The following is a 22,532-nucleotide window of genomic DNA, read 5'->3' on the forward strand; positions in this document are numbered from 1 at the left end:
GACTTGAAGGTTTTTTTTAAAAAAAACTCAAGGTAATGACCAGTTCTTGTGTCTGTTTTGTTGGAATTTGTCTTTATAACTTTTATTTTGCGGGCCCCAGAAAATTTGATCTTCTTTCTCATTTGAGTAACTCTAAATTCTATGTTGACAAATCCTACTGATGAAATTGCACCTAGAATAGTATTAGATTCGGCTCTGGTAAGAGGAGTCTCCGTAACAGCAGGCGTATTACGAATCGATCAACCATAAAAAGGTCTCATGTTGATATCAAACGCGGACCTATCAATGAAAATGCAATTTCACATCTAGTCCGTATCTGTGGCTGTCCATTTCAAGATCCCTTCATATCTGACATTGACATGCACTGTATCATTTTGAGCTACGGGTTGACGAGAGGTTTTCTTTATTGAGAGATTACATTCATATAAAATAAAGCTTTTGACTTTGCTTTCTTTCAAGATAAAATCTTCTAATGCTCTAGTTAGACTTTCGACAGCTTCATCAGTTCTTGCATAAAGATTTTCGTCATATAGCTTAATAATACGGCTTTTTTTTTGTTTCTTTTGAAGCTGGTTGTGAGAACGATCAATCATGTTGGTCTGCTTCTCGTAAATGTTTCAGTTAGGTTCAGCTTTTAATTTTTTTGGTCCAGGTCTGAGCAGTTCTTTCAGAAATACCAACCAGCTTTCCAGAATTTGCAGCCGAGAAAAACTTGATCTTCAAATTATACAAAATAGTTGTTGTAGCTGATGTCTACATGTAGGTTTGCAACCTTTACTTTATCGACTTTTTCAATAACAACTGCCATTCTGCTTTCTAAGTTTTCCTCTTCAGAGTCAAGCTCAATAGGAGTGGGCTGAAGCCCCTTACAATTTGTTAAATTTTTCAATCTAAATTCATTCCCTTCATTAACAGTGTAATCCATAGCTTCATCACCATCCTCTGCTGTAACCCTACATCGACCGTTTTTCATGAAAGAGTGAGCTTTGTTGCCCATATTAAAAGTTAATTTTTTTTATTTTCATTTTCTGTAAAGGAGTAAATTCCAGAATTTATTATTTAAGTCCTTAAACTGTCGCAGCGAGGAAACATGGGGACTGGATATCGGGAAGAGGGGGAGGACGATTGGATATAGAAGTGTCAGCTAAGCAAATGCTAATTGAGAGAAGAAGGGAAAGAAATAATAGACTATATATATTAGGCAGAAGACTTGAGTCCTGAGAAGTGTGAGAAATATAACCTCTTCTGATCTACCTAGTAGCAACATCCTCACCATAATTATTATAACCTACTTTGACCACACAATGAACAACTAGATAGAGAACAGAACAGACCGCGAAAGCACCGATGTGAGAGAGAGAGAGAGGGATTGAACAAACAGCTTAATTGTACAGGAAAGGGAGTCGCCTCAGGTTTGAGTGCGTATCGTTAAATCCTTGGCAACACACAGCAACGAAACTCTGCTGATTAAACCAAGAGAACGAAGGCTTAAAAGCTAATATAAAAGAAACGCTATTTGGTTTTTACAAAACAGCCAATTGAATTTCTAACGGACGCCAATTGAATTTCTAACGGACGCCAATTGATTTTTTTTCCTAGTGCGCTGATTAGCATTTTGCAACCCGCCATTTTATTATTTTAAATCCGCTATTTGAATTTTTTTAAAGCCGCCATTTGAGACCGCAAGTGCTATAAATCATCTCATACGAACAACATGCTGAAGCACAATAATATTCTATTAATAGCGTCGCGCTTAGAAAATTAAAAAAATAAAAAAAAGTTGTAAAGGAATACATTATATGAAAAGATGCTAAAGTGAGTGATAAAGAGTGGAGTATAAACCAATCTTTATGTGAGACAGATCATACGTTTTCTCATAAATCACGTTAGGTTTTTTTTTTTTTTTTTTTTTTTTTTTTTTTTTTTTCGCTTCATAATCAGAGCTAACCCGGGTAAAGCCACATGTGCAGAGTGAAATAGGTGACTGTCTGAAAATTATTTTTCAAGTGTCATGATTGGTTCTAATTACATGCAACGTATGCCCTATTTTACTCTCACACGCACTTAAAAATCTCTCCGCTTTTTTTTTGCGCTTCTCTCTTCTCTTACACACACACAAACACACACACAGTATTAAATTTTAATCACTGTAAAAAAAAAAGTATGTGAGCCTATACGCGTTCTTTGAAATTTATTATGTGTGGCTCTAATAATTTTCCTTAGATGGGTAAAGAAACTACTAAAGTTACTGCTAAACGTGCTGCCAAGGATGATAATGATACCAAGAAGGCTCGTCGTTCAAAGAAGGATCCCTCTGCTCCCAAACGTGGTTTATCCGCATACATGTTCTTCTCTCAAGATCAACGTCCAACTGTAAAGGAAGAAAATCCTAAGGCTTCCTTTGGTAAGTGAAATGGTTGTTAAAATAAAATCAAATATCAATTCAATATGATATTAGGTGAAATTGGTAAAATTCTTGGTGAAAGATGGAAGGCTTTGTCTGAAGAAGAAAAGAAGGTAAGCTTGATACTTTTTTTTTTAAACCCTCACTAAATGACTCATAAAATCATAGCCTTATCTTAAAAAGGCTGAAGATGACAAGAAGCGTTATGAAGATGAAAAGGCTGCTGTAAGTTTATTATTTTAAAAAAAGTAAAGTAACTCACGACAACAATTTATAGCAATCTTAATTTCATATTTTTTTTCCATCTTGCACAAAAAAAAAGACAAGTAAATCTTTTTTTTTTTTCTAATAAAAAAAATAAAATAAAAATACTACTTTATTAAAGTTAAATTAACCTTTTAATTATTGAGAGGGAGAGAGAGAGAGAAAAAAAAAAAAAAAAAAAAGGGAATGATTCATTTATTTTTATTTTTTTTTTCCTATCAAAATTAATAAATAAAACACGCAAGAGCACTACGATAAGGAGGTTTTTTTTTTTTTTTTTTTTTTTTTTTTTTTTTTTTTTTTACCCGTAAAAAATGTAGCCTCCTGAGAAACTGTGTGTGTGTGTGTGCCTATTTTTTTTGGGGGGAGGAAAGAGAGCTGTATGGTTCTTGACGAGTACATTTTGTTTTATTGCACAACAACAAAGAATAACAAAAAAAAAAAAAAAAAAAAAACTTTAAACAAGCTTCTTTTTCATAATAAAACGATAGTAGTACAAACATTCACTTTATTTTTTCCTTGTGTAGCTTTACTTTGAAGATTATCCAATGTCGCGTCTGTTTGTTAAAGTAGCCAAAAGAATCACTTTTAAACATTTAGGGATAATAAAGTAGTCGACTTTTGAATATGTCTATTCTATTATTAATATTTTTTTCTGATTTTTATTATTTTTTCATGAAAAAATAAAAAGTCCATATTTTTCTTTTGTTGATAAATTCCCCACTTTCATTAGAGGGATGCTTACATGTATTACATTAAGCATTTATTGTTCATTAATAAAGTCAGCATTAAATTTCAATTTCTATAGTCCATTCGTATCAAAAGAGTGAATCATCCACTTTATATTTCACTGTTGGCATCTTTGTTTAACTTGAGAGTATTTTTGATCTATAGTGCCCTGTAACCTATTTAGATGGTGAAAGAGGGAAGCATCATTTCTTTTTCTTTCTATGTCTGGAACTATGGTCCAACCTCATTTCTTTTTTTTTTTTTAAAAAAAAAAAGGAGGCTGTTAGCATGATTAACAGTTTAGGTTGATATTCTTCTTGTTGGCAGTATCTGATTTGTGAGTTTTATCAGATTATAAGATCATAAAATGCTTTGATGAGGCTATCAAACAATCTAGAATTAATAGTCTTTAATCATTAGTTCTTTAGTCAAGATAGAACCCTTACAGTAATTCTTTTAAATTTATTTTGCTTGATATTGACCAAGTGAATGATGAGATTGAACCATACGTGGCTTTTGGTTAGTGACAGTATATTTCACAATATGTGTGCTATACAAATTATTTTGCAATCATCTTTTACTACTTCATATCTACATGAACATCATTTTGTTATATAAACACCAAGCAGAATAGAACATATCCTTTTGGTCTTGCTACATTGTCATATTCCCCTTTTTTCATCATGCCAACTATTTCAATTTCTTACTCTCTTTAAGCCTGCTAAGCAAAAATAAATAAATAAAACTACTTTTCTTCTAGTTGATTTATTTCATTTAGTTCGTGTTAGTCCTATCAGTTTGATTGGTATTCTACATAAATGAATCACTGACAAAAAAAAAAAAAAAAAAAAAAGAAATGGGTTTATTGTAAAAGTGAAAAATTCAAGAGAATAGGAGAAAGGATACTCGATTGATTTGCTCAAGTATTTTATATTTGATGCTATTACTAAAGTTACTACGAAAAAGGTTTTAAAACGTTTGATTTGTCTATTTCATTGTACATTATTTTCTACTCTCTACCTTTTTCTTTATAGTCATCATGCGTGTGACTAAAGTGCCTGAATAAAGTTGAAAATTCTCTCTTTTTTTTTTTTATGTTTACTTTAAAATGTTGTTAGAACTTGGGAAATTTGAACCATTTGGAAAAAGTTTTTTAAATGACAAAGATTATCTAATAAATGACAATACAACAAATCCAGCTATAGACTTTTCAGCTCTGATCATTGGACAACCCAATCCACCACCTATAAAACCCTTTTTTCATTTGTTCAACTCCAACTTGATTAGCAATCAGATAACCGAAAAAGATTTGCAGTGTCAAGATGCGCTACGTCTTGATCAAGAAGCATATGTGCATGGAAGAACTGTTGTCTGGAGTCGAGGAGGTTATGTAGTCAAAACACTGGATTACAGTTTAGAACCACAAGCCATTCAAAAAGTCCTGTTTGCTAAATTCTTTGTTGACGCGTTTAAAGTCGGTAAGCAGGCAACAGGCACGACGGAAGAGGAGAGCAAAGGTGGTAGTAGCGATGAGAGTAGCCAATCAGAACATTATAAAGCATTATGTGTCGTATTCAAAGATTATATAATAATATGCAGAGAGGAAGCAACGAGCATCACTTGTCACGTACCATTCGATATTGGTGAAGTAGTACCTTTGGATATTGGATTGATCATCAGTCGAAGTTATGAGCCCAAATTAGACAGGAAAAGAAAAGCAAAGTCAGCTCTCGCTCAGTCTACACTGACGAGTTCCAAAATACCACGATCACGACTCACAAAGACGCCGAGTGATAGCTTTGAGATGACATCTTCCTTTGTAACCATTACCAACCCACTAAGAGAAGCATGTCCAGTAAGACCAAAGGACATGAATCGTATCGGCGCTTCGACTTTACCCTTGCCATTTACGGACCCACAAAAAGTTCTTTTTGCAACCACAAGTGCCTCAAACAGTGGAAGGCTACCTGTGATTGTTACTTTAAATATGAATGATAAAAGACATTATGTTTGGACGTACGATCGAAGAAAGAATAAAGGAAAAGTGCCAAATCAAACTGAAAATAACCCTTCCACTCGCTCTCTTGCTCTTTCCAAAAAACGACACAAAGAAACCCTGCCAGAAAACAGTGCACCGAAAAAGAAACAGCGAATGCTGCATGGAGCTAAACTATTTCAAGAAGGCTACCATTCGGATGAAGATACCTTGCTGGAGGACGAAGTAGAAAAAGCCATATATAATGAGATATTGGATCCTAGTGAGATATCAATACGACTGTTATGGAAGGAAACACATACGCAAAGGTATAGCTTATATAAAAGGTTTTTTGCATAAAGTCTAATTTTTTTTAGAACAAGTACTAAATTAAAAGGCTTAGGAATAATAGAATCAAAAGCATTCTTGGTGCATGACTTACACGGTCAAGAGCTTGTATGTATTCTAAATCATTCATTGGGTTACCTCCAACTTATCAACTTGGATATGGCATCATGCTCAACTAATCGCTGTATTGCGTTTAAGACATTTGCTAAATTTGCTGCTCCTGTATATGCTACGAGAGATAGACATATCGATCTGTTGATGATAGACCCTGAAAATAACTTGCGATTGTACATTGATAGATCAATTGATAAATTCACCATCAAGCTGCCAGGTGATGCTGTGCCAGTCAAAATATTAGATCCGCTTTATGATCGGTTCACAATTCAGTACGATAATAATAAGATGTACCGATTTCAACTTGACCTTCGACCATGCTCCTCTTTGGTACGGGAATGCTTAATTGCTGTTGATTGTGGTTCTACAAATGATTTTCCAAGAATTTGGAGATGCTTTTTAGATGCATGCTTCTTTTTACAACAGCCCTCTGACATGAACGTAAATGAATGGAAAACCTTTGTGGTAATATTCCTGTCACATCTGAAACTCAAGCGAAGAAGAACAAACGACCCATTAACTAAAAGAACAATCAGTGAACTTTCTTGCAGCTCCTCGGATAGCAGTCAAGACTCTTTATTTAATGATGATGGTCCGATGCCAATCTCATGGATAGCAAAGGCAAATGAAGCAAGTAAAGATCGCATTCCGTTATCCCTGACCGCCTTTTCTGAGATTTTTCATAATCTGCATGTTGTTTACGAAGAGTACAGAATAAAGAAGCCAACCATGATGCATGCAAGGGCATTGGGTTATCTGTTGCTTCAGTGCTCTGTCATTTTAAACAACGAAGAATGGGTTGGTTACTATGAGTCTCAAGGTCTTAGTGTAGATTTTGTCCATCCATGTAAGTAATTTTTTTTGAATTTGATGAAATTTGAATGATGCCTATCATATATTGTAGTAGAGCTTGTTGATGAAGAGACCAGAGATATTTTTATTGAGCCTCCAAATATTCAAATTTGTTTACATGAAATGACATCCGATACTCTGTCCAAGCCCACAATTTTGAGTTCATTTGGTGTTAATGCGTTAGAACCTACTTTAGCCCACTATGCAAACACCTATGCTCACACTATAAAACGCCTTTGGTCTATTTATGGCTTTGTTAATGATGCTTCCAGTGATAAAGGAGCTTTGTTAAATCGTATGATATCTGAAGGAATAACAAGACACGACATTGAAATGTTGGATGATATAATCGCTTCACCTATTCGGGAAATTCTCAATCAGATAAAATCAAATCCTTCCACTGATTGGCCAAATGAAACATATATGCTTATCGAAAGAAATGACATGTACAAACAATTAGAAATCAAAGTAACAAGATGTGATCCAAATATTGATATATTCAAGTTGGATTTTTTTGAGGTAAAAAAAAAAAAAAAGTTGGCAGTAGTACTTACAACACTGCGTGTTAGAACTCTGAAAAAAGAGTCAGTATGAAAGAACTAATGAAAGACCAAATTGTTTTGAATAATGAATATATTTTTAAATCAGACACACTGAGTGCAGGGATTGAACGGCTTAGATTCGGTTTTGATGGACTTATAGATAAAGTTAGAATCATGTTGGATGCTACAAGAGTCCCTGACCATCACGTACCCGAAAGACCTGATTTATCGTAAAGAAAAAAAAATTGCAACATTTATAGTTTTAGCTCTTATTACCTATTTCTTTTTTCACAGGGATGATGATTTGGCTGAAGAACATCAAAAACAAGTTTTAAATGTTATTCAAAGGACACTTGCACTTTCGATGGGAAGAGGCATATATGCCTTTGGTACGCATATTCCTGACCTTACCAAGGTCCTCCCTGTGGAGACCATTACTCTTTCAGCCAAAATACAACCTTTGCGTACCATTGTCAACCTGGACGAGGAAAACATTACCCCTGAAGAGTTACTTTGGCCAAATTTTCATAACGGCGTTGCCTCTAGTCTTCGTATCTCTCCCAGAAACGAAGTGGATGGTTCATGGATTGACTTTTGTAATGCAAAGGAACTAACTCCTGAACACGGTGGTATGCTGCTTGGCATGGGTCTGCTTGGTGTCCTCAAGACACTACCGCTAGCTCACTGGTTTCGATTTATTTCACATCCTTGTGAGCAGGTCTCGCTTGGCTTTATTTTAGGTGCATCTGTGAACTATAGAGGCACGAAGCATATTAAAGTCACCAAGGTCTTGGCGGTCCACATACCCTCGTTACTTCCAGCAGGAAGTAACCCATTTGAACACACCACAAGGATTATTGCCACAGGCATACTGGGTATGGGCCTGGTCTACATGAAATCGTGTGATCGCTTGATGGCGACAGCGATGCTCCAAGAGCTAGAAAAAGATGCTTACAGTAATCCTTCAAATCTCGGTTCTGATTATGAAGGCTGTGCACTAGCTGCCGGATTTGCGATTGGATTTATCACTTTAGGTGCTGGTAATCGCCTGTTAAACATAGAAGAACTTCATTTACGAAACAAGTTGTACAGTTTGATGTCAGGACATGTGGATCTAGAAAACCAAAGTAATGAGCAGCCAAAGGAGGGGCCAGCTACAAAGACTCGCTCTGAAAACCGTGAACACAGGATGAATCTGGATGTGACCTCCCCAGGTGCGACCATCGCGCTAGGCTTGATGTACCTTAAAACAGAAAACAAAAAGGTGGCAGATCATGTCGATATATTGGAAACAATGAGTTATTTAAATTACGTTCGACCTGATTTCTTATTGCTGCGTGTAGTAGCAAAAAACTTAATCATGTGGAGCACCATTGAGCCAACAGCTGCGTGGATTGATGGACAGCTGCCAGATTTTATTATGAAGAGATCGAATGAGCAAGATGAAGAGGGTCTTGATGAAGAAATGTCCAAACAGGCCATTTATAGTATCATTGCTGGTGCTTGTCTTTGCATTGGTCTACGTTTTGCTGGGTCAAAGAATGAAAAGGTGCTTGAAGTACTGCTGTCTAAACTTGATTTCTTTATGCGGCTGTCTACTACACCTGATTTAACAGCACAGCAGCGTGTGACCAAATGTACTATCAAGACAGGTATTGATGTTCTGTGTACGGCGGCTGCGATGACCATGGCAGGTTCTGGTAATCAACAAGTCTTGCACAGATTACAACAACTTTACAACAATACCACATCTTCTACATCCTATGGCAACCATATAGCCGTTTCAATGTCACTCGGTTTGCTTTTCGTGGGTCTGGGCGGATATACTTTAAAGACAACTCACGAGGCTATTGCAGGCCTCCTGTGCGCATTCTATCCATTTTATCCCATCAATAGCGAAGATAATCGATATCATCTTCAGGCTTTTCGACACCTCTGGGTCCTTGCGGTTGATTCACGTTGGTTGATGCCATTTGATGTTGATCTCAAGAAGCCTTGTCGTGTGCCTATGCAGCTGGAACTATATGATGATAATGGTGGACAGTTGCCTGGTAAAGAAAGAAAATTTCGTCAAGTGAAAATTGAGGCACCCTTGGTAGTCCCTGACTATAACTTGATCAGGTCTATTCAGCTTGACAGTAACCGATATTGGCCACTTTCGGTAGGTGCAGAAGCAAGTAGATATCGAGAATCAATCATTAAATCTGGAATAATTTATGTCAAGAGAAAGCCAAACAAACTTAGTTATGAAGAGGTAAAGAAAAAAGTATTATGCATAGCCGATGGTTTTAAATCTTTCTTTAAAACAGGATCCTCTCGGACAAAGGGAGTTTGATTTTTCATGAATGCTTTTATTAAAACTCTATTTTTATTTTGTTTAAATGTGTACTGAAAAAATTAAAGAAATTATTTAGGACTAAAATGATTGTTAGAATAATACTAGTGAGACTAGTAAGACAAATTTACCTGTAAACGATCTTTCTAGATTTAATAGGAGCCCACTTGAAGCGCTTTAACCAGATAGACGAAGCGATCCAACCAGTCAAGTTAATGACTGCCTTCATACCCATCTTCTTACGATCATCGTATTCAGGTTCAGTACCCCAGGCAAGGAAAGTACAAATATCCTTAGCCATTTATGAAGTAGTAGCCAGAGTACCATCTTCGTATTCAATAACACCGTCAAACAAGACACGAGACATTGCAATCGCATCACCAGGGAAATAAGGATTATAATTCAAACCTTCACGTACCTCGATGCCTCCAGGAGCATCGGCATAACCTGTAAAAATGAGAAGACATAGTCTTATTACAATGACTAGTTTATCTGTGATTCATGCTCTTCTCTTCTTCTCCCGATTACCTCACCACTGTGACGAGCCTTAAATCAAAGAAAGATCTGAAGGCAGGAGTACCAGCATTACCAACATGAGTGGCTTCTTCGTTGGGCATAAGGTTTAGGCATGTAACCAAAAAGCTACGTATAAATTAGTGTATATGTTCGTATATGTTTCACGCCTTCATTCCAAATCATCTTTTATCTTGCCTGGTCTAGCGAACATTCCACCCTTATCATCAGATCCATCTTGATATTCGAATTCTTCGGCCACTACCTTGGCTTCAGCTCTAGTGTGAGAAATACCAACCAAGTTTCTCCAGACAATACGATCAAGAGAATGGCAGAGTGAATAGACTTCTCAGTAAACTTGATAATCACGACGAATGCTAAGTATAAAAAACTTGTTACATATTTCCTGCCATCCAGTCATATTGTCACTCTCTTACACAGCCTGATCAAAAGTAGAAAGGGGATCACTGTGTATCCAAGGATAGTGAGGAGCATGAGGACATGCATCGGCCATATTAGCGGAAGCATCAATGTATATACAGCTCAAGGTAGTTACACCTATGGTACCAGCAGTGACAGCAGTGATTTGCTTGGAATGCTGAAAGTCGTATGAATTTATTGTTTTCTATTATTTATAAATAAAAAGAATTTTACTTTTTTTTTTTTGCTTTTACAGAAACAACGCTTGGTTTTGTAGAAATAGAACAGGTCTATTTGAAACCTTGTCAGCAAGTCTATAATGGACACGCTTTTTTTTTTTTTTTTTTCTACTTAAGTCAAGATCTGTTTCAAAACAAAAGGTCTAGCAGCTCGAAAAGCAATTATAGTAAACATTTTTTTTTATAATTTATGGATGAAAAAGATGTAAATGAAGAAAAGACAGGAGTACAAGGAAAAAGAACAATATATAAACAATAGTAATTTTTTACCTATATCTTGCGGGGTTTTGGGATTGACAGGTATGTGTTTATTACGAGCCACAAGCATTCGGTAAATTACATTTAATGCCATCTCGAGCGCGATACAATTATGTCTTGTAGTGTAATGCTAGTAAGCTTATTGCAACTAATTAATCAATATACATAGATATGAAGTCTTAGAATAAATACCAGCAATCTAAAAACCATAAACATAATATGTTATTTGGGAATGGTTTAAAAAGAAATGCCCTTCAATTTTCTATCCATTACTGGTTAATACCACTGATATTCTTCATTATGTTCTTGTCAATCGGGAGAGTTAGTGAGAATATGACTTTATACAATAAAGATAATAAAGAAAGAACAATATAGTTGCGAGAGATGTACACTCAAATTATGTATTGCATAATCATACAATAAATTTCAACCAAGCTTTTTCAAGAATATGTCAGTGACCAAGAAGAAACAAAAAACTAGCTTAATTGCTGTTGACAATTGTGAGGCAAATGTTGGCTTTATTTACATATTATGAATTCCTTTCTTCCCTTTCTTTAATAAGAATGATTGTACAATCTAAGAGCGTCCGCGATCTCTAGTACGTTCCAAAGCTATGGAAAAAAGTCAGTAAATATTTACAAAAAGATCTCAACAAGTCAGCTTACGATTGTAATGCAAGAGTTTCTCAATCAAGTCAACGTGGGTCAAAACCATACGTCTGCAACAATAGCGTTTAAGTCCAAGAGCGTCTAATGCTTCACTATTTTTGCAATAATTAGGTATATGATCATTACAACTTTTGTTTGTTTTAATCTCACCCTTCGGTATATTCAGCTTGTAATAAGGATAAATAGTTGTCCCATTTATTACCAATGACTTTACCGCATGAGAAGCAACGGACAGGAATAATCATTTTATTTTATTCAAGAAAGAAAAAAGTTACTGAGAAACAAAGCGGGGCTCTTTTTTGGGTAAATAATTTTACAAAACAGGTGGCTTAGTTTATAATGCATAAATACAAAGTGCACCTGATTCAGGGGTTGAACCAACGCCTGCTGCTGCTATATAAACTTTCTCGTCCATTTCATAGGTTTCTAGCCAATTGAATCTATGAATGTTACCTTTCAATTGGTAGCTTTGTGCTGGATCAATTGTTGACGTTGTAGAATTATCAAAATCACTCCAAACGGCGAGCTTACCATTGGCAGCCCCGGAAAGGAGCTTGTTTGGTTGAATAAATGACCTAGAAACTAATTAAGCAAAAGAAATATCATCTAAAAGAAAGAATTACAGGCAGTTGACCATAGAGTTGTGACCATTCATAAGTCGAACTTTTTTGGTAGTTTTAGATTTTTTGCTTGGTGGAGATATCAATTGGATGGTTGAATCGCCCAAACTAGATGCTATCCAATTTCCATCGGTTGATATAGCTAATGAATATACAAATGGAGGATTAAACATTTGAGCGGCTGAAGGTTCTTCTGCATCTAATGGCAAAAGAAATGCGTAAATAACGGATAAAAATATCGATAAACAGGATGTTTTCTACTTACTCATATCATATATATTCGTCACAGAGCCACGGGAGAAATCCCATTCATAAACCTTACTATCCATACCTCCAGACCATACTAGTAAAATGAGAAAATACTCAATGTAATAATAAATACTTTGCACTTACCATCCCATGATTTCTTAGGGCGAAATTTGACCGCCATACATATCTTTAATGGATAAGAAAATTTTCCTCTTAATGAATATATAAGCTTACCGTTTGATGTTTTTTTGTTGTTTTCTTGTATATTTTATCACTACTGAGATCGACTAGACATGCATTAATGATTTCTTTCGCTTCTCATGAAAATGAACGCTTACTTATGTTGACGCAGCCCTCATCATCTGCAGTGGCTAGAAATTTGTTGCTTTCATTCAAATCAATCTATATGCAACGTATAAGAGAATATTACTACTTCCTTTTGTCACTTTATACTTGCGCTATTTATCTCATCATTGCTAAACTCGTAGGTATTATTTGGCGTTGTACAAAGCAGACCATCAGTTCTCAAGTCATATGTATAAACCTTAGTTATAGACAGTCAATACGCTTTGATACATATGAGAATGTATTATCACCTTGTTTCCCGAGGAAAGATAAAGCAACGGTAAATTTGCTTTTTTTGCGAATTTTACTGAGGTTACCTAGGCAAAAAAAAAATGTTTATAAACATGGAGAGGCTTTCACCGCCTTTTTCTTTCTCTTTTACTGGTTCGTTTAAATTATTTATGCCTTTGATAGCTTTATTGCTCCTCAGGTCCCATATACGACAAGTGTTATCTTCTATTAAAATATAAAAAGGTTTGTTTCTGTGATTTTGGTTTAAAAGGAAAAATAAGAACCTGATCCAGAAGCAAGTACATGTTCTCCAATACAAGAGATTCTAGAGTAATCTAATGTAAGTACTGGACCTTTATGTCCTTTTAACTCGTGCAAAGGCTCGATGTTGGTCATTAGTTTTCAAAAAGCCCTTTTTTTGTCAATTGATTTGCAGGAGCTTTGCCACTGTCACGATAAAATGTGACGGTTTAATGAACCATCATAGAAAACAAAAAGTTTTGAAAAAAAGTTTTTTTTTTATTGTTAAAAGACCCAGCATAATGCACCGCCACAGACCTGGTAGTTTGCATCAGTCCAATAAGCCCTTCAAGAGTCGTCATGCAAGCAAGGGTGCGTTGAAAGAAGTTTCAAAGGGTAAAGTGAACCGAGCATCTGTCAAACAAGGAGGTTTAAAGACACTTTCTAAAACTGATCGTCGACATGCTGCCAAAATATTGCAACAAAAGAAGCGAGAAGAGATCACACGTACAAGTCGTATCTTTGAGGGCCGTCAAGGTGCGCCCAAGATCGTTCCTGTCTTGCCATTGTGTCCTGACAGTGAAGTTGACAGCGCAATTAGTGCCCTTTATAGATCGCTTGGTCAAGAAGTTCCCAAGAACGCCCTTGAGGAACCAACTGTATTGCATGTAGAACGATTTAAACAAAAGATTCAGCTTGTGCCACTCAAACGCAATTTTTTGGATATACTTGATGCTTTCAAAGTAGCCGACTTTGGTATCTTATTAATGTCGTCCGATGTAGAAGTAGATAAGTTTGGTATCAATTGTCTCTTGGGTATTTTGAACCAAGGTTTGGTAAATGTTGTCCCTGTAGTACAAAATATTGAAAGAGTACCACAAAAACTTCGCAACAGCACTAAGAAATCATTGACAGCCTTTGTCCAGCAGTTTTTCCCAGAAGAGGAACACCTTTTCACACTCGACAATGATACAGATGCCTTGAACACTTTACGTTTCATTACTTCTCAACGTCCCAAGCCGATGTCATGGCGTGATCATCATCCTTATATGTTGGCTGAAGAGGTAGCCTATGACCCTCTCACTCCCGAGAGAGGCATACTTAAAGTGACAGGTTATGCACGCGGTAACCCTTTTAATGCCAACAGACTCGTTCACCTTCAAAACTTTGGCGATTTCCAAATTCAGCAAATTACTAGCTCACCTCTTGGTGGCTCTTACCAAGGAGATATGGAAGTGGATGCCGAATTGTTAGATACCCCAAAGCCTGATGAACAAGATGATTTGATTGCTGAAAATGAGCCTGATTTCATGGATAATGAGCAAACATGGCCTACTGAAGAAGAAATGGCTGAAGCGGATGAGAGAGTACGTCGTATGCGTGGCATGGATACAGATGAAAGCTTAAAGCGTGTGCCCAAGGGAACTTCTTCTTACCAAGCCGCCTGGATTGTGGATGAAGACGATCAAAATTATAGCGAAGATGAATTTGAAGATGAAGACAACGACGAAATAATGATGGAGGAAGTTGATGATGAAGAGGATATTGTTCAACCCGCATCCTTTCCCGTGGATGATGATGAGTATGAAGAAATTGAGATGGATGGCAAAAAGCAAGATGAAGACGAGTTTGATGCTGAAGAAGAAGCTAGACAATATGAAGAATATCTCAAGCAACGACAAAACGAATACCAATTGCATAATGACTTCCCTGATGAAATCGATACACCTATGCACGTTCCTGCCAGAGAGCGTTTTGCTCGTTATCGTGGTCTTCAATCCTTTAGAACTTCACCTTGGGATCCCTTTGAGAATTTGCCTGTTGACTATGCAAGAATCTTTCGATTTGAAAATTATAATCGCACAAAGTCTCGAGTGTTGAATCAAGCTATCGTTGGCAATGTTAAACCAGGTCAACGAATTACTATTTGGATTAGCAATGTCCCCGTCCAGGCTTTCCGTAAGTGCTTGCTTTATTTCTTGAAAGAGATACTAATTAATTTCTATGTTTAGAGGCTTATGATAGAACAAGACCTTATGTTGTTTTTGGTCTTTTACAATATGAACATAAAATGTCACTTCTTAATATACAACTTCAAAGAGACAATGCATATGAAGAACCAGTTAAATCCAAGGTAAAAAGTGATGGTTACAAGTTGACTTGTTTATTAACTTGTAATTATAGGATCCAATGGTTATGCATATGGGGTTCAGAAGATACAATGTTAAACCAGTTTATTCCCAAAATACGAACAAAGGTTCTAATAATGTCCATAAATTTGAAAGATTTATTCAGTTGGGCCGATCTTACGTTGCCACAGTATATGGCCCTATTGCATTTGGAAAAACACCAGTGACGTTTTACAAGGAAACAGAAAATCCTAATGGTAAATAATGAGAAATATAAAAGAAGGATGGAAATTAATTATCAATTTATATAGAACCTATCTTAGTGTCTACAGGAACATTCATGAATATTGATGTTAAACGTATCATTGCCAAACGTATCATTTTAAGTGGACATCCATACAAGATTCACAAACGATCAGCAGTGGTTCGTTTTATGTTTTTCAATGTGGAAGATATTTATTGGTTTAAGCCCATTCAATTATCAACAAAATACGGCCGAGTAGGACACATAAAAGAATCTCTGGGTACACATGGTTATATGAAATGTATATTCGATGGAACTTTAACACAACAAGATACTGTAATGATGTGTCTTTATAAGCGTATATTTCCTAAATGGAATACGGAACTCTACAAAGGAGGATTACCACTTCAACTTGTTCATAATTAACCCCCCCCCCATTTTAGATTTAATAAATTAAAGAAAAAGCACTTTTTTTTTATTTGTATGCATCATATAAAACAACTTGATTAACCAAGTGATTCTAATACATTTGTCAAAGTTTTCATATCATCACGAATACTCTTGGCAAATCGAACTATTTTTTCCTTATTGTCCAATACTTCAATGGATTGTGTTAATGCGTTATATCGAACTGAAAAGGGTCTATTCATATTTGCCGCAAAATCACGAACTTTTTCTTGAGCATCCTTAAATGATTCTGCTACAAAATAAACCTGTAAAACAGGTTTAGTTTATATTTTTCTTTTTCCCTTTTCCTTTTTTTGATACTTACAGGTTGAAACTCAGTAATCGGGTATTTTTGTACAGCCGTTTTTTCCGGATCAAATGGTCTATGCTCTGGTTTATCTGACAAACAATATTCTAACTCACCAAACGAACTTAACAAGCCTGCACCATAAGCTTTCAATTCTCCTCCTTGTCGACAGATACCAAACTCAACTGTGAACCAAAAAATGGTTGCTAATTTTTGAATATCTTCATCAGATGCACCAAGTGACGCCAAACCAATTTCTTGTGAGAAATCAGCAAAATCGGGATCAGCAAACTGTACATCAAAAGCATGAGCGAAACAAGATACATTTCCCAATCTATTATATATCTTACCAGTGGAGCATGTCCCAATAATTCATGACAAACATCAGGTTCAGGTGTATAATAAGGCTTTGAGGAGTGACGAATGTATTGAGTAGAATAAAATACTCTGAAAGCAAAGGCATTCAAAAAGTCACGACTTGACAGCAAGCCCATCACAGGGCGAATGGTAAACCCGGTACAGTCCTTTAAGAATCTTGAGACATGTTCGATCTGAGGGATTTGCTTATCATTGTATCCACAGTTTTGAATCAGCAAGGGCAGGACATACTGATGTTCACGACAGGCATGGGTAGAATACATGGAAGTCAATTGACGGAATACTTTACCCCAGGTTTCATTCTCTTCAGCAGTGTATTCGATTTCAGGTACAGGCTGACCTGTACGATGTGTTTTGGCAATACGAGTAATTTCAGCTCGTCTAGCACGGTAAACAGGATCATTAGCACCAGGATGGTCAGAACCTATACGGAGAATGAGTAAAATGAAAGGATAATGGTTGTAGTAACTTACTAAGCTCTTCACCCATTTCTAATACTTTTTCAGCAAAGCTATCAAGATCTGTCAATTTGCGTGGGAACCAGGGCACACTGTCTAAATAAAGTAATTTTCTCACACATTAACGGTGTATAGGACTTTAAGGGTTTCTGTCTTACCAGCAGCGGTTGCATCGGCTCCAATTACACGGACTTCCTTGGTGTGCTTACCGAGGCTAGTTATTACTTGATTGACCTGACTAGCGCTTTTTGCATCAAAATCAACAAAGAAATCATAGTCCCATTCATTTGTACGACTAGGGCGTCTATATTAGAGGAAAAAGAAATTTGATTAGATTCCTCTTCCAACCTTTTTTTAGGAAATAAAACTTTACGACTCGATACGGGTAAGTGAGATGTCCATAGCCTTAATAGCAGCCAAACAGTTTTCAAGAGCACCAACTTTGTCAGTGATTGAAAAGCACAAGGTAGTCTTCAAAGTGTCCTTGTTAGAGTTAGAGGGCGCAGTTGTAAACATCATTCAATTTTGCAGAAGAAGAAGAAGGAAAGAAGAACAATTGCTCTCTATTTATGTTTCAAAAGTCAAAAAAAAAAAAAAAAAAAAAAAAAAAAAAAAGATAACTTTAATTTACCACGGTCTCGTGATCATGAACAAGCTGAAAAAGAACTATCATTTCCCGTTGTTTCCTTTCTATAACAAAAGCAAGTCTTGTTTGAACATTGATTTCATAAAAAATATATATTTTATTTTACGTTAGATAGAATAAGCTAATGCATTTTTATTTATTATTAATTTTGTACTCAAAATGGTTCAGCATGTGCAATGATATAATAGATTATCCTTTGTTCTGTTAATTTTCATAAAGTTGATTAATTAAATCCAGTGTATAAATGTATTTAAGAAACACACTTTATTTTTTCTTTACCAAGTAAAAATGTGAAGAGAAACGAAAGACGTATAAACGATATGCCGCTACTTTATCTAATAAGAGTTTAAATAACACTATAGCTGACAATATAAAAATACATTGTTTTTTTTTAAAAGTTAATTTATTCGAATAAAACAATTGTATATCAAGAATATACTTAAAAAAAAAAAAAAAGAAGCTGATATCATAATTTTACCATTAACAGATATGTTGGGCATATCTCAAAATAAGCTAAATATACAATACCCTGATACACGGGCTTGCAAGGTGTTTCATGTAAGTAAAATCTTAGGAGTATTTTAAAGGAGACATGAGGCTCTTTAGAACTATTAGTCTAAAGTAAGTTTACTGAACCCATATTAAGCAAAATGAAGGTAGTAATTGCTAAGAAAAGGAGGAGTATCCTTTAATAACTCAAATTTCCTTTCTTTTTTTTTGATTTATTTATTAAATATGTAATTCTTTGAGCTCATCATGAAAGTAATCAGGTTGCTAAAAAAAGAAATGAAATTTCTTTGCTAGTGCTGTATAATGATACAACAAAGTCAGCATTTTTTAGTGATACCTCAATTTAGATATCTTTACTATCTTTCTCCATTGCAGTAAAAGTATTCTGCATACATTGAAACCGTAGTAGCCTTAAAAAACGGCTATCTTTTTATATTATTATAATTTTTGCGCTAAACGTACAAAAATTGTCTTGAACTTTATTATACTGTTGCCAAACAGCACTAGGTCGGAAGACAGTAAAACAATTCGTGTTAGGATAAGGACTGTAATTCCTTAAAGCCTGATTTCCTGTAAAAGTCCTTTGTTTAGTAATGATAGCTTACATTTGCTTTTTCAGCTCCATTACGGATACTATCTAATGAATGATAAAATTATAATAATTTAGTGCTTTATATTTCTGTATTTCATTTCCAACCAAGTCAATAAACCATTAAGAACTTGTTCTTTAATAGAAACATAGTCTGATGAGTAGCTTGTACCCGTGATTATCTTCTACGAAAGCCTCTATTTTTGCTCTTCCTTGATTCCAATATGCAGACATAGTAATTATGTTCTCTTTGTATTTAACTCTAGATTATTTGAGTTCTATAGCATCGTAATATTATTTTTATAATTTCTTACTCTCAGCTTTGCTTGTTTATTTAAAAGACCATATGGATGCTCTTGGTAAATCTTACAAAAACCGACATTTGTTGGCAAGTAGCGTAACTAGGCTAGAAAATATAAATCACAAATGCATGAAGACCATTGGTACAGTCAAATGTTGTTTAAGTATCTCCTAATCAGATTTAATTACAATCACATACATTTTTAGATTTAATGTATGTGCATATAAACTTATTAAATAAGTCGTGTTTTATCACCTCCAGTAAAGATATATTCAATAAGTAGCTGAGAAGCTCACATATAAACCAAAGAGAAAAGCGATTACTGAGAAGGAAACAGATTAAACTTATGTTAGTGGTAATATAAGTTCATCATTATTCATATATCTATTAAAAGCCTCATCAACTATAAATTTATGCGTTTCAGTAAACCGAGGAGGATCAATGCGCGATATATTCATTTATATTCTACCTCTAAGAATTTGTCTTGAAAAATAAACACGCATTCATCTTTCAGTGTGCATACCTACTATATGAAAACCAACAATTAGCATAATATCAGCTTTTTTTTAACAATATTTCTCTTTTTACTTAATGGTTGTTTTCTAGGATAAACAGGAATATGCTGCTGATTTGTATTATGAAATTTATTCTACTATACATTTTGTTATTCATAGAGCACGATATCTTCTATTTTTTCCTGTGATGGTCTTTTGCTTGTAGAGCACACAGTTGCCGTCCAGTAGACAATCAGGTATATCTACGTAGGGGTATTTTTCTGCTTAAAAAGTCCTATTTTTTATTTTAATTTATTTATGGCTCGATTAATCACTTTGTTACATTGTAAACGGTTAGTAGCGGCTCATTCTCTTTTCATGAAAACATATAAATCGACGATTCAGTAAGTAGATTTTAGTATGCCAGGAATAGTCTGAGAGGGGTGCATTATGTAATATGCTGGTTTTATTTAGAGTTAGAAGCCTACATGTTTATTTGGGTTTTTTTTAAGAAAAAAAAAGACATGTTCTAATATTTATGTCTATTGCGGCTAGTCTGTACTTTGGCGTTCATTGTTTTTGGTAATTAAAGGGTTTCTTTTTATCTTCTACATTATTAACATCTAGTTAACAAGTCCTACAGCTTCTTATTTTTTGCGTTATCTTTCGTCGTATCGTGAATTCTTGACATTGCAGTTTGAAATCTTGAGAAGCGGTAATTGCATTAAGTTTGTCAGCATACTCATGCTTTCTTCTGTTTCTACTTCCTTCCTTCTAGTGTTTCTCTTTCTCCACTATGTTTTAACTGTATTACTGTTAAGATACATTTTTATATGCTTTTCATATATGCTGATCGCGTATTGAAACTTTAATACGTTCATCCAAAAGATGTACATTTGACTCCATGAATATTGTAAATTGCACTGATACTGATAATATTTGTATTTGACTTGTCAATGATATTGGCTGAAGATAAATACCTATGTGTTTGATTTGACTCTCTCAACCTGTATATACCTGAGTACTATACTTCATGGTGAGTAATTGCTTATGATGACGACTTCTTTTTCCTAATAAAAAACCAACGAGCAACAAGGACACACAAATAAAAATGTTTCTCTGCATCTCTGGCATAGTTTGATACATCTATGTAGCTATAAATGGCTACAAGAAACATATAAAGTCTTACTTGATTATGTACACTATGCTACATGTAGGATACACATGCACTGAGCCTGGTTCACTTTGAAGATATTATTAATCTTAAAAATAGTGGAGTCATGCATCCATCCACTCTTCAATACTTGAAATCTTCTTAATATCACTCAATACTTTATTAAATCTTATTAAACTTTCAATCTTTTTTTAGTCCTGTTTATTTTGCATACGATTTCCTTTAGTGATGACAACTAAACCACTGACAGGGTGTTTTTTTTTCATATTTTTACCTATATACCCCCTCCATAATAAAAAGGTTAGTTATATTCATTACTTTAACATCATCGTATATTTCATTATCATGTTTAATATTCAATCTGCTTTCACTTATCGTACTGTTCCTGACTATGCAGAGGAATACATTAAGCTCTCACTTCAAAAAGAGATAGAGTATACCAATTGATATCGTAGTGTTGCATCTCAACCTGGTTGTTGGGTTAAACCTCTTCCTGTTAAATCTACTTTCTATGTTTGTGACCATGCTGATAAAAAGTAAAAGTGTTAAAAAAGAACCTGCTGAAAATGACTCTCCCTCGTCTGTCAAAAGAATCCGCACCTCTATGAAGGTTAACTGCACGGCTAAATTGAACAAATACTTCTTGACTGATAACTCCATCTCTGTGGATTATGTTTGGAAACACGTTAATCATGACCCCCTCCATGATGTTAAAGATATTGTACAATCTCGTCTGCCTACCGAGGTAAAGCGTTGGATTGAAGAACACGTTGATGATGCTATCAACACTTCTATCGATAATGATAACTCTAATTCTATTGCTCTTCGCTGCGAAGAATATGTTGAAGACACTGAAAAGTATTTATCAATGTATAATTCAATCGTAAAAAGAAAACTCAATGAAGTTAAAGGAGATGTCGAAAATTTAGACCAACTTCTAAGTAAAGTCAAACGTGATTGCTTTTCTTACTTAAGTGGTATTGGTGTATCCTCCCAAGCCCTTCCATCTAAACAATCTCAAGATACATCGTCTTTCTCTGCTTTTTTTATTATTGTTATTCATATTTTATAAAGACTAAATTTTGTTGTGCATTTTTCATAAAGATCAATTTTTTTTTCCAAGTCTTTCGAATTTATTTAACATCATTCGTCGGAATACTCAATCATTTTTCTTTCTATCTTTTTTATTTTATATATTGATTAACCTTGTAGTTGATATCACACATTCATCAATTCTGAAGATACCCATTGCAGTCAAGATAAAACAGATCATTCCAAGTAATCTTTGTCTCTGCGTTTAATTTAGTAGTTACAAGTTATACAATGAACAGAACGGAGGCTAAACAATCCTCTCGTTTTGTGGGAACTTCCACTCTACTCCCAAGAAGAAAACATCACTCAAACTCAAAACGCCCTCGGTCGTCGAGTCCTGGAGAAGAAACCAGTGATAACAAGCGCAAACGCATTCAATTTTCTGATACAGAGCTAGATACTTTCTTCTTTTTGTCG

At 35.0% G+C, this 22,532-nt stretch overlaps 10 protein-coding genes across 10 annotated transcripts; 4 read left to right on the top strand and 6 right to left on the bottom strand.

Moving 5' to 3' along the window:
* Positions 1 to 724: 724 nt before the first annotated feature.
* On the bottom strand, positions 725 to 997 carry RO3G_07750 (uncharacterized protein; the record flags this gene model as incomplete). Its single annotated transcript, XM_067662340.1, has 1 exon — positions 725 to 997. The coding sequence occupies one exon, from the start codon at positions 995 to 997 to the stop codon at positions 725 to 727; it is 273 nt and encodes a 90-aa protein (XP_067518441.1).
* A 1,226-nt stretch (positions 998 to 2,223) lies between these two features.
* Positions 2,224 to 2,690, top strand: RO3G_07751 (uncharacterized protein; the record flags this gene model as incomplete). The annotated part of the gene is made up of 4 exons (XM_067662341.1): positions 2,224 to 2,404; positions 2,459 to 2,517; positions 2,573 to 2,629; positions 2,682 to 2,690. 4 exons carry the CDS (start codon positions 2,224 to 2,226, stop codon positions 2,688 to 2,690), a joined length of 306 nt encoding a protein of 101 aa, XP_067518442.1.
* A 1,815-nt stretch (positions 2,691 to 4,505) lies between these two features.
* Positions 4,506 to 9,393, top strand: RO3G_07752 (uncharacterized protein; the record flags this gene model as incomplete). Its single annotated transcript, XM_067662342.1, has 6 exons — positions 4,506 to 5,701; positions 5,750 to 6,681; positions 6,739 to 7,205; positions 7,256 to 7,458; positions 7,523 to 9,279; positions 9,350 to 9,393. The coding sequence occupies 6 exons, from the start codon at positions 4,506 to 4,508 to the stop codon at positions 9,391 to 9,393; spliced, it is 4,599 nt and encodes a 1,532-aa protein (XP_067518443.1).
* Positions 9,394 to 9,864: 471 nt separating this feature from the next.
* Positions 9,865 to 10,590, bottom strand: RO3G_07753 (uncharacterized protein; the record flags this gene model as incomplete). The annotated part of the gene is made up of 4 exons (XM_067662343.1): positions 9,865 to 10,010; positions 10,153 to 10,205; positions 10,289 to 10,354; positions 10,514 to 10,590. 4 exons carry the CDS (start codon positions 10,588 to 10,590, stop codon positions 9,865 to 9,867), a joined length of 342 nt encoding a protein of 113 aa, XP_067518444.1.
* A 979-nt stretch (positions 10,591 to 11,569) lies between these two features.
* On the bottom strand, positions 11,570 to 11,906 carry RO3G_07754 (DNA-directed RNA polymerase I, II, and III subunit RPABC5; the record flags this gene model as incomplete). Its single annotated transcript, XM_067662344.1, has 3 exons — positions 11,570 to 11,604; positions 11,659 to 11,753; positions 11,812 to 11,906. 3 exons carry the CDS (start codon positions 11,904 to 11,906, stop codon positions 11,570 to 11,572), a joined length of 225 nt encoding a protein of 74 aa, XP_067518445.1.
* Positions 11,907 to 12,280: 374 nt separating this feature from the next.
* Positions 12,281 to 12,550, bottom strand: RO3G_07755 (uncharacterized protein; the record flags this gene model as incomplete). Its single annotated transcript, XM_067662345.1, has 2 exons — positions 12,281 to 12,480; positions 12,547 to 12,550. 2 exons carry the CDS (start codon positions 12,548 to 12,550, stop codon positions 12,281 to 12,283), a joined length of 204 nt encoding a protein of 67 aa, XP_067518446.1.
* Positions 12,551 to 13,648: 1,098 nt separating this feature from the next.
* Positions 13,649 to 15,740, top strand: RO3G_07756 (uncharacterized protein; the record flags this gene model as incomplete). The annotated part of the gene is made up of 3 exons (XM_067662346.1): positions 13,649 to 15,305; positions 15,359 to 15,480; positions 15,531 to 15,740. 3 exons carry the CDS (start codon positions 13,649 to 13,651, stop codon positions 15,738 to 15,740), a joined length of 1,989 nt encoding a protein of 662 aa, XP_067518447.1.
* Positions 15,741 to 16,225: 485 nt separating this feature from the next.
* On the bottom strand, positions 16,226 to 17,825 carry RO3G_07757 (uncharacterized protein; the record flags this gene model as incomplete). The annotated part of the gene is made up of 6 exons (XM_067662347.1): positions 16,226 to 16,432; positions 16,492 to 16,764; positions 16,824 to 17,275; positions 17,325 to 17,405; positions 17,468 to 17,613; positions 17,683 to 17,825. 6 exons carry the CDS (start codon positions 17,823 to 17,825, stop codon positions 16,226 to 16,228), a joined length of 1,302 nt encoding a protein of 433 aa, XP_067518448.1.
* An 896-nt stretch (positions 17,826 to 18,721) lies between these two features.
* On the bottom strand, positions 18,722 to 19,288 carry RO3G_07758 (uncharacterized protein; the record flags this gene model as incomplete). Its single annotated transcript, XM_067662348.1, has 4 exons — positions 18,722 to 18,729; positions 18,823 to 18,887; positions 19,071 to 19,102; positions 19,244 to 19,288. 4 exons carry the CDS (start codon positions 19,286 to 19,288, stop codon positions 18,722 to 18,724), a joined length of 150 nt encoding a protein of 49 aa, XP_067518449.1.
* A 2,246-nt stretch (positions 19,289 to 21,534) lies between these two features.
* RO3G_07759 (uncharacterized protein) lies at positions 21,535 to 22,095 on the top strand (the record flags this gene model as incomplete). Its single annotated transcript, XM_067662349.1, has 1 exon — positions 21,535 to 22,095. One exon carries the CDS (start codon positions 21,535 to 21,537, stop codon positions 22,093 to 22,095), a length of 561 nt encoding a protein of 186 aa, XP_067518450.1.
* Positions 22,096 to 22,532: the final 437 nt, after the last annotated feature.

The sequence above is a fragment of the Rhizopus delemar genome, genomic scaffold (assembly GCF_000149305.1).
Source record: "Rhizopus delemar RA 99-880 supercont3.5 genomic scaffold, whole genome shotgun sequence".
NCBI classification, from domain to species: Eukaryota; Fungi; Mucoromycota; class Mucoromycetes; order Mucorales; family Rhizopodaceae; genus Rhizopus; species Rhizopus delemar.